Raw genomic sequence first — 11532 nt, forward strand, 5'->3', positions numbered from 1 at the left:
ACTGAGCCACCCTGCCAGCTCAACAAAGAATTTTTGAAAACAAGGACTGAAACTCCTGACCATTACTTCATTAAGGTAGAGAGTACAAGAAAACACAGTACCCTGGGTTTGAAGCTAGACCTAAAGGCCCTCAGCAACAAGGTGGAGCTGTTACTCTCTGAGGTCTCTCGCTCCCTTCTGCCCTTGTCTGCGGCTTACTATACACAGCATGGAAATGTACTAAGCAGACACAATTGACTCCGTTTAAAACAAGACTTTACAGTTTTACTTTAAAAACCCTGAAGCTGTATTTCACTTATATCGCTTGACTCATTGTCCAATTAGGTACAGTGTGTGCAAGAGTGCCTAATTCTTTGTTTCTTTTTCAAGACAGGGTTTCTCCGTGTAGCCCTGGCTGTCTTGGAACTCACTGTAGATCAAGCTGGCCTCTAACTCAGAAATCCACCTGCCTCTGCCTCCCGAGTGCTGGGATTAAAGGTATGAGTCACCAGGATCCTGCATAAGAGCATGTATTCTTAATCCATATACATACACACACACACACACACACACACACACACACAGAGTGTGTGAGCTGCCTGCCCAAAGTGTGTTGTATCAATAGCATTCTGTGACCCACTCAATGTGTCTGCCAAGGTTGCAGGTGTTCCTTATCACCATTCTTTGGTCCCACCTCTTATTCACCCAAGTGACAGTCACTATTACTAAGTGTGATATATCTACAGTTTACAGCATCAGGAGGTAAACAGAAGCACAAAGTTAAAGAAATATCACTAATGCTTCATAGAACTGTAAAAAACGAACCAAGTATTCAACATCTACAAAAAAGTTAACTTGATTTGCAGCAGTCCCTACCTGGCTCATTTTCTACTTTCCATTTCACCAAGACTTAAGTGAACCCATCAAATCTGGCCCTCCAAAAGCTGCAGGTGGTTAACACACACTTCCATAAAGGTGACTACCAAGCGACAACCCTGAATTATGCCAGTGTCCTTCACTAGGACATGTGAGGACATGCACTGCAGCTTCTGCGCAGGACCACACAGACTCTCTACCTTGACACTTGTCACACGTGCCCTGCCACTGTCCCTTTGCACTAACAGAGATCACGTCTCATCAGTCCTGTACCTAAGTTTCACTTGTGCCCTGCAGTCACTCTTCTGGACTCTTACATTTTTGTGACATTCCTTTAGCAGGTTAATCAGGACGTTGCATTCTTCGGTGTGCAAGTGTGGAGACAAGTCCGGATGCATCGTTAGGAGGGCGAGTAGGAGCAGACCTGTGGACACAAGAGTGCGTTGAGTACGCAAGAACACACTTGTAATTTCAAGAGTCGGCAATGGCCTCTATCAGAAGACAGTGCTAGGTGTGAGCAGCCATAATGGAAGAGCGTCAGGCTGGTAGGAGCTCCTGCTTTAAGGACTTTGCAGACCCCCGGAGTTGGGTTACTAGTCACTCTATTCAGGTAAAAGTTTACCAATTAGAAGAACTGGCTTATTGCTTCTTTTAAATTGTATATCCCTCTGAGAGAGGTATAAAGGGCCATAAGTCAGTCTCACATTAGTGTGAATTAATGCAGACGGCTTTCTTGTCTGGCTGAGACACTTAGCTAATGAAAGTAGCTTTCAAATTTAACAGATCTATGCACAAAAGTAATTACTGTACTGAAAACAGAAATCCAAGCTCCCAGGATTAGTTTAATGGGTCAACTACAAATTAGAAAATTAGTGACCAAGGTTAAGAAAATAATTATTTTGAAGTGTCTACAATAGTATTACTCTGCTATTTTTTAAATCTACATTTTCTAATTCAGAAACATGACCAAAAGGACCACTTCATTGTTTTAAGCTTAAAAGCGCCCAAAAAAGAAAATGTTACGAACTACCTCAGACCTAATAAGAAAGCTACTGTTGCCAGGCATAGTGGCCCACGCCTTTAATCCCAACACTTGGGAGGCAAAGACAGAGGCAGGCAGATCTCTGAATTTGCAACTAGCCTGGTTTACAAAGCAAATTCCAGGAAAGCCAGGGCTATAGAGAAACTCTGACTTTCTCAAACAAACAAACAAACAAACAAAAAGAAAGCTGAGGGGTGGGGAGGGAAGAGGGTGCTGAGAGATGGCTCAGTAGTCAGAGGTAAGAGGTAAGAGCTTGCTGTCCCCCTCCAGAACTGGAGTTTCTTCCCAGCACCCATACCAGGCAGCTCCCAACCCCATAACTACAGCACCTCTTCTGTCCTCCAAGGCACCTGCATAGACACACACTGGCACACACACACAGATATACAGATACACACACACACACACACACACACACACACACACGTCTCGTCTTTCCTTTCCTGTTTTGAAACAGGGTTTCTCTGGGTTACCAGCCCCTGCTGCTCTGGACTTGATTTGTAGACCAGGCTGGCTTCTAACTTGCAGAGACCGCCTGCCTCTGCCTCCCCTGTGCTGGGATTAAAGGCGTGCGCCACCACTGCCAGGCTAAATCATCTTTTCAAAGTAAAAGACAATACAAGTATTGGAGGGGCTGCAAAGAAACTGGGAGACTGGAGGCCTTGTGCACCGCTGATGTCCTGTAAAATGGTGCGGCCACATGAGAACACAGTGAGTCATGTAGCCATTCCGACTACACCACAGGGGCCCGGTCCTGCCACCTCAGCACTCAGGAGGCAGAGGCAGGAGAAACAAGCTTAAGGCCAGTCTGACACAGTTCACGACAAATCTGAGGAAAACCTAGGCCACATAGCAGGACTGTCTCAAAACGGGAGAGAGAAGAGCCAGCGGTTCACTTACCTGCTCTTGCAGAGGACCCAGAACCCACAGGGCAGCTCACAAGCACCTAACACTAGTTCTGGGGGTCCCAATGCCAGCTTCTGTCCTCTGCAAGCACTGCACAAGCCTTACGCAGGGCAATCCCTTATTCATAGAAAAGAAATGTTTTAAGGGAAAATTTAAAATAATTACTATATGACCTAGTAATTCCACACTTAGAAATACCCTTCAAAGAAGTGCAGGCAGGCTCTTGAGGAGAGACCAAGATACCCACATGCACAGATCACTCCCAAGAGCAAAAACAAAAACCAAATGTCCAGCCAGACAAACAGACAAGCTCTCCCTCGGCCACAACACTGGACTACCATTGAGCCTTACGAGGAAAGTCACTATTTGCCGCGACAGGGATGGGGTTGGGGATATAAAGCTGAAGAAAACATTCTCAAAGCAAAACCAAACCACACCCCGCAGTGACGATGGCGTCCCCTGAAATCCTTCGTCCACATGCAGACATAAAGCAGGAGCTGCTAGGCTGAGGACATGGGAGCTGTGGAAGAGGCAGTCCCTTTGCAGACACACACAGAAAGGTGCCGTGGAAGACGGTGGTGGCCGCCATACTACATGCACCTGGGTTTTGGTTTTTTATGTATATGTGTACACTGTAGCTGTCTTCAGACACACCAGAAGAGGGTGTCAGATCCCACTACAGATGGCTGTGAGCCACCATGTGGTTGCTGGGATTTGCACTCAGGACCTCTGGAAGAGCAGTCAGTGTTCTAAGCCCCCGTTCACCTGGTCAATACCACTCCTGGAAATGGGTCAGATGGCACATTCTGCGTTAAGCATATTTCACTACACTGAAGGGAAGGAAAGAAAAAACCAAAAAGCAAGACATTTCATTAGGCAAAGAGTTCTTAGATGAATCAAAGGATCATCCATGAAAAAATATTTTGATTATCTCACGAAAATTAAAATCTTTTGCACTGTAGAGAACCCAGTTAAGAAAATAAAAAGTCCCAGGCTGGCAAGGTGGCTCTGCACTTGAAACTCTGCACTGAGTTTCAGTCCCCCGGACTCATATGTGGCTAACTCTCAGAAGCCACACAAGCACCACAGCACGCATGTGCCCACCCACACACATACACACACTATAGCAAGCAGAAGCAGCCTTGAGTGAGCTGAGTCCCAGGTAAATGTGTTTTACTGACATAGTCACGGCCGCATCAAGGACTCCAGACCCTCAGACCCATGGAGAAAATGGCAAAGCCTTCCCCTCTGGTCTGTGTGTGGATATTGCTAGTGTGTAAAGAAATGTTCATCACAGCTTTCTCCTCCACCCCACCTCCCCTACAGACAGTGCTCCTACAGAGATCAGCTAAACCTGTCTCCTGGATCCAGCTGTCTTCTATTAACTCCGTCTGCTTATCTGCATGCAGTAACCCACTGTCTTCCTTGATTCAGCTGTAGGCAATAACCCCACTGCCCTGTTCAACTCTGCACAATAAGCAAGCTGAGTTGGGGAGGGTGCTTGCTATCTCTCCAGCTAAAAGCCCAGACCACCTGACCCAGCTTTCCTGTTTGTGTGTCGTCTGTCTTTTCCTTAGCCCCTAATCTCCCCAGTCAGGTCTGTCCCTGCAGCTGTCCTAGATGTGGCAACATAAAAAAAATAAATAAATATAATTTTAAAACATTAAATCTTGGTCCCCCCCCATCCCCCACCACTGGGGTGGTGTGATGGTTTATATATGCTTGGCCCAAGGAGTGGCACTACTTGGAGGTGTGGCCTTGTTGGAGTAGGTGTGTCACTGTGGGCGTGGGCTTTAATACCCTCATCCTAGTTGCCTGGAAGCCAGTCTTCTCCTAGGCTCCTTCAGATGAAGATGTAGAACTCTCAGCAGCTCCAACACCATGCCTGCCTGGATGCTACCAAGTTCCCCATCTAGATGATAATGGACAGAATCTTTGAACCTGTGAGCCAGCCCCAATTAAATGTTGTCCTTATAAGAGTTGCCCTGGCCATAGTGTCTGTTCACAGAAATAAAACCCTAAGACAGGTGGTAATGGTGTGACCCGTGTCATCAGCTAGACCACACTTACAGCTCTAGGTTCCAGACTCTGACAGCTCTGCACAGGTTGAAGAAACACAGGGTACAGGTAGAATCTCTGTAATTTCTGATCAGTTTCACTACAAACCTAAAACTACACTAGAAACTACAATCTATTCAAACAAAGAAACCACAAAGAGATTTGTAGACTGTTATCTAAGAATGCAAAAAGGTCTACAATTCAGTAAAACAATCCAATCTGTAAGATTCATTAGAGGGGCAAGACCTGAAGAAATACTTCTACGATATAAGAATAGTTAAGTTTATGAAGTCCGTAAAAAATATACTCAGCACAAGAGCCCACGCTCTTCCAGAGGTCCTGGGTTCAGTTCCCAGCATCCACATGAGGTGGTTCCCAACCATGTAGGAAGTTCAGCTCCAGAAGATCTGATGTCGCCCCTGGACTCCACAGACCCTACATTCAAACATACACACAACAACACAGGCATGTGCACATTTACATAAAAGTAAAAACTTAAGACTAATTTCTAATGCAGTACCGATTACCTCAAATACCACTGAAGGTTGTACTGACAGTGAAAACCCAAAGGCTTTGTAGATGCTCACCACTAACATAGACAAGCAAGCCCACTGCGCTTGCTTACAGCAGAGTCTGCAGCACTGAACTGTGGGATTGAGAGGCTCAAGAAAAGCCTGTGGAAGGCAGAGGCAATGATGCATGCTGGCTTAGTAAACATATTTTCCAGGGAAATGCCAAGTTTGACTTCCCACTTTCTGGGTTTTGTGATGTATTTCTCTCCAGCACACAAGAGCATCCTGTATCAGCCTATCCTGTCAGCATTCACAAATCTCTCACGATGGTTGTCCGCGTCTTCTAGCATCTGCATGACCCGGCTGGTAGCAGATGCTCCTGCCAGTTCCCTGGCTGTGAACTTTTTTGGTGCCTTAGACTTGATAACTTCTTCCTCCACTTCAACCGCTTTCCTTCCTTCTTCCTGCAGGTCCATCAGCTCTTCGTCCTGACGATCTCATGAATCTCTTCCTCATTGATGTCAATCCCAGCAGCTTCCCTAGAGCTAATGTCTTGTTACTGGCGATATCAACAGCATCTTCGTCAAAGCCTTTCAGTGGACTCACATACATCTTCAGAACGCTCTTCCAGAGGCCGTTCATGTACTGCTGGGTGACTTCTCCCCACGCAGCAGCAATATTCCAGATAGCACACTGGATAGTGACACCTTTCCAAAACACGAGGAGTACTTGGAAAAACTCCACTGCTTCCTCAGTCTTAGCAAATGCCTGGTATGAACTGTGTGCTTCAAAAGTAGCTATCGCGCCATCGTCCACTGGTGGAAACAGCATGATGGTGTTCAGTGGCAGGCACAACACTCTCCCATCAGGACACATGTCAACCATGTGCCATCGATGTCGGGAGCATCGTCTGGGATCAGAAGGACAGTGAACGGGATGCTGCTTTGCCTACGATACCTCTGGCTTGTAGAATGAAACAGTTCAGGAAGCAATCCTTCAACACAGCTCATGTCATCTGCTTTCTTGTTATGGCAATAGAGTTACCTGGCCTTTGAATCCCAGGATTATCCTGCACTCCGGGTGAGTATATGCACTCCCTGGGATATGTTTCCAGAACGAGCTGGTTTCATCAACATTAAATATCTGTTCTGGTAAGTATTTCTAATCCACAATTACCCTATGCAATGTTTCCTTGAAAGCTTCAGCAGTCAACATCAGCAGCTACTGCCCCACCACGGACCTTAAGAGTATGAAAACTGTGTTGCTTTTGGAAGCACAGGAATCGCCCATGTCCTGCTGTAAACATCTGGGTATATGTAGGAGCAGTGTGGAAGGCTCAGCCCGGCTCCTCAGCAGGCTGAGTGGCAAGCGCTGCACATGCCCTTCTGTCCAGCCCACAAATCGTTTCTCTGTATCCTTGATCGGTCCAGCTCTCCTAGTGACAATGGCAGACTTAACAACGTGAACAGTGATGATTTTACAGCCCCACCAATCCCCTCATCCTTCAAGATGGCTGAGACTGTGGACTGGGAAACTCCTGACTCATGGGGGATGACCGTCACTGGCTGGCCACCTTCATGCTGGGCAATTATTTGGAGTTTCATCTTTAATCACCTTCCTTGTTTTCTTCCCACCAGGAGCAGGACACCACAGAAGGACATTTTGTAGACATGATGGGATGCCAAACCGCAATATCCAAAAGCACAGGCAACACGGATAATGTAGAGTTTTCCCTGTGTCCCTGAGCTATGGCCAGGCGCTGCGACCTGCCATCAAGACACCACACCTTCAGCCAGGGAGAGGACGAAGGCAACATCCAGCAGCGGGTTTCTGCGGCAGTTTCTGCAGCACTCTAAGGTGAACTACCTCTGTATCAGAAGCCAGACAATACCAAGCAGGGTTAGGGGGAGGAGAGATGATCTAGATAAAGTAGGACACACCCTTCTGCAGCTCATACCTGGGTATCTGCCCGAGAAAGAAAAGCCTAACCTCACACTAAGCCCTATGTGAACATATGCAAAAGCAGTATTCTTTTATTATTACAATGTTTCTTTTTTTACATAGGGTCTTACCAGGCAGCCCTGGTTGGTTTGGAACTCACAATGTAAACCAGACTGGCCTTGATCTGAGAGATCTGCAGGCCTCAGCCTCCAAAGGCTGGAATTAAAGACCTCTGGCTGGGAGCATTATCTTCAGAGTTAGGGCTGGGAATGTAAAGCCACCCAGTTTCTAATTAACCAGCTAAACATATAAACCACTGTGGCCTAACTGTATTCTAGAGACTCACTAGCTGCGTGCTCTAGTCATGATGAAAAGCCCTATCCTGGAGGAAAGTGGACACCAGGGACTACACGATGAGACAATGTTTACAAAAGGTCACATTCGTGTTCACAGAAACAGACACCAAACCACTGGTTGATTAGGAATAAAGGTGAAAATGAGGGTTAGTTTGTAAGTGGACATAAACAAACTTCTTAAAGTGATTAAAATGTTCTAAAACTAGGTCCTGGTAATGGCTGCACAATTCTACAAATGGACAAAAATCGCTAAACTCACTTCAGTGGGCAAATTTGGTATGCACATTATACTTCAATTTTTTCTATTTAAAAAAAAAGCTGAGAAATATGTATTTATTTATTCACAAACTGCCCACTTCAATTCCAACAAATACCAAAGAAAGCCTATATAAATAATTCCCAAAAAACTAATGCAAAGCCACTACCTTAAGGTGCAATTTTAACCACTACCTTCAGAAACTACCAAACATACACCTATACCACAGCTAGAGACCATAAATCAACCTGTTCCACCCAGCTAAGTATTTGAAATGGAAAATGCAAACACATCCAAGTTCAGATTTTGTTTGCTCTGCACTGACTACAGGTTATATTATTATTATTATTTACTTTATGTATATATGAGTGCTCTGTTTTCATGAACTCCAGAAGAAGAAACTAGATTCCATTACAGATGGTTGTGAGCCGCCATGTGGTTGATGAAAATTGAACTCAAGACCTCTGGAAGAGCAGTCGGTGCTCTTAACCACTGAGCCATCTCAAGCCCTACAGGTTCTTTCAATGACACAAATGTGTGCCTCAGAAGCATGCGGCTTGATATCATTCATCCACGCACGCCATCGGCCACTGTTATGGCAGTGAGTGCCAACATCTCCTGTGTACTATAAGTTAACAGAACGTAGAATGGAGTTAAATTTGTTTCCATCTCACTTGTATTTTCTGAAAACACAGATTTGCCACCTAGAAAATGACTTGAATATTTCACTTCAGAAACATACTTGTCAAAATATTTTTGTACATTTTGATCAAGCAGCCCTCAAATTTGTTCCTTTATAGGTCAAACACAAACTTAAGATGCTCTGAGCTATTTAATTAGCAAAGCAGACATATGGTCTCCAACTTCTGATGGCCCACCTTATCATCTCTCGGTTTCATTATCATAGAACGATGAAATGCATTTAGGACCTGCTGTTCAAATCTTAAGCTTTTCATAAACTAGCAGTGCAGGCCAGTGCTTTCTCACGGTGCTGGGTACTGGTGACCACCTGGCTCGTGAGTCCCACAGCGTAGAGAAATGTATGCGCTGCAGCACACTGGATGGCTATTATTCCTTGAAGCACTGTGTTTTCTATTTCCACATTCTTTTCACATCTGGAAAAAAGCATATCTATGTATCATAATATATGCGATATTTTATTTAAAAAGAGGGTTTGTGTTAGAAGATTCTGCTCCACCTTACACATTCTGGGCACGGTGACATAAGCCAGGGAGAGCTATGGTGTTCAGTCCATAAGGTATACCAAATACATTGTTTCTTCAGAGCTGAGGGTCAAACCAGGGCCATGTCTAGTGCTAACCAAGCATCGGCCATTGCAATTTGGCCTTACCGTGCCCTTTAAATGAAGTTTTGAACTTACAGTGCATTTATCTGGACATAATCCTACCACAATTTAATAAGTATCTGTACTTGAGAAAGCATTTGGCCAATAATCTATATATGTGTATCATAGACAAACAAACACACATAACTACATGTATTTTCTTCCCATCATGACAAAAGTTTTTAAACTTTGTATATTACTACAGTGCTAGCCAGAAAAAAGAAAAAAAGAAAAATTGTTTTCATTTTATTTTTAACTGAGAAACGAAAATGGGCTTTTCTCACTGCTTATCCTGGATGGCTGTTTCAAAGAATAAAATGTTAATTTTGTTTTCTTCCACTCTTGGCAAGAAGAACTCTATTTAACCTAAGTCCTAAACACGCAACCTTATGGAACAAATCCCTTGCTTTAGCGCCAGGAAGCACATTTTTAAATAGAGTGACTCTAGTATGAGGAAATGCGTGCTGATAAGAGAAGGTATTATAAGAGGTGACATCCCTATATTTTAACGCCATCTGTATTTCTTTTAGAGAGATTTTGCTATTCTGGCTGCCCAAGAAAGAAACTTACACTACAGTTGCCATTCCTAATAGTTTAAAATAAGCAAGGAGCTGGAGAGATGTTTGGTGGGTAAAGCTCTTGCTGTGCCTTAGGTGTCTGCACCCCTTATTGCGGAGATCGGGTCAGGCAGACCCCAAGAAGGTTCTCATGGCTAGCCAACCTAGCCAAAACAGCAAGCTAACACAGTTAAGGAGAAAGCAGGTCTCAAATCCGTAAGGCAGATATAGACATAGAGCATGAGGGTTGGCTGGACTGAGGTCAGGCCCAATCCCAAAACAGACACATACAAAAATACACACTAATTAAGGCCAGCAAGTGCATGAGGACTTGAATTCAATCTTCAAAACACACATGGTGGAAGGAGAAAACTAACTCCAGTGAGCATCTTCTGACAGGCAGGCGTGCACGCACACACACGCACACACACACACACACACACACACACACATGATCATTTCTCAACTATCACCTTAAAACTGCTTCTCAAAAGAATAGGCCTCTGCCGGGCGTGGTGGCGCACGCCTTTGATCCCAGCACTTGGGAGGCAGAGGCAGGCGGATTTCTGAGTTCAAGGCCAGCCTGGTCTACAAAGCGAGTTCCAGGACAGCCAGGGCTACACAGAAAAACCCTGTCTCGAAAAACCAAAAAAAAAAAAAAAAAAAAAAAGAATAGGCCTCCTCTGCATCATTCTGGAACAATCTCCTACTAGTGCCAGGTAGGCAGGTAAGTAGTCTGCTAAGACCAGGGAAATTTTAGAGGAAAAAAGAAATAAATGTCTGCTGAATGTTGACATTTAACACTGAAAATGGAGAGGCGTATTTTCACTTCGATCAACCAAATACCAAGGCCTGGATGTACAAGACAGAAAAGATGTCAAGAGAATCCCTTTGCCAAGGCAAAGTTGCATACATTTAAAGTGGGTTTTGTTACTAACACAGGGTCTAGTGTAGCCTCAAATTCCTTATGTTGCTGAGGGTGACCTTGAATTCCTGATTCTTGCCTCCACCACCTCCCCAGAGCTGAGATTGAAGCAAACCATCCTACCCTCCTTGCCTGGGGTTTTGTTTGATTTCGAGAAGTTTTAACAGAGGCTTCTAATACATCTATTGTGAAAACACTCACAGTCGTCCTCGAAGCCTATCTAACGGACCCTAAACATTACTTTCCTTGTCAAGTGTACCGTGGGGGATCTTTACAGATACCCACATCACCAGCCAGTCCAGTGACTTTTCAGTAAAGAAACTTTTGACGGCAGCTCCCTAGATTAGTTATCAGCCAGAACAGTTAGCTCAATGCGCCCTCAGTGTCACGCATCTCCAAAGTTTTGCAGCAGGGTACGCGCACTCGACCAGGCGCGCGCCCAAGGTCGCAATGCCAGCGAGCGGCGGGCAGATCTCAGCAGTGTGACAGCTCATGCCCGCGGCTCACCAAGAAGAGTGTTCCTAGTAAAGGTCCAAGGGCAGGGACATGGGTGAACCTAGCGCGGCGTGGGAAGCTAAAGAGCCGCGTCCTTCCGCCACAGGCAGCCAGATGCCCGGAGGCTGAAGGACACCCGACACTCACCGTCACTCAGCCCCTACAAGAAGCACAGAAAGAGAAGTCACCGACACGGAGCCCGCAGCTCCCTTAGGACTTGCAAGCACCGACGCTCCGCGCATGCGTCATCCTGCATGCATCGCTCCGCCTGGACCGGTCCACTG

General features: G+C 45.3%; 1 protein-coding gene across 3 annotated transcripts in view; it reads right to left on the reverse strand.

Moving 5' to 3' along the window:
* The window catches only part of Cmc2 (COX assembly mitochondrial protein 2), a 55638-nt gene that overhangs the window by 21271 nt on the left and 22835 nt on the right, over positions 1-11532 (reverse strand). Inside the window, exons 1-2 of one of the 3 annotated variants that reach the window (NM_026844.3) lie at positions 11396-11481; positions 1173-1279 (exon numbers count right to left, since the gene is read on the reverse strand). In NM_026844.3, the coding sequence (NP_081120.2) occupies positions 1173-1253 (81 nt within the window). In that variant the 5' untranslated portion in view covers positions 1254-1279; positions 11396-11481. Of the gene's footprint in view, positions 1-1172; positions 1280-8804; positions 9007-11395; positions 11482-11532 lie in introns of those variants that run through there. The other 2 variants (XM_011248485.2, XM_006531282.3) reach the window with 2 other exon arrangements.

The sequence above is a fragment of the Mus musculus genome, chromosome 8 (assembly GCF_000001635.26).
Source record: "Mus musculus strain C57BL/6J chromosome 8, GRCm38.p6 C57BL/6J".
Taxonomy (NCBI): domain Eukaryota; kingdom Metazoa; phylum Chordata; class Mammalia; order Rodentia; family Muridae; genus Mus; species Mus musculus.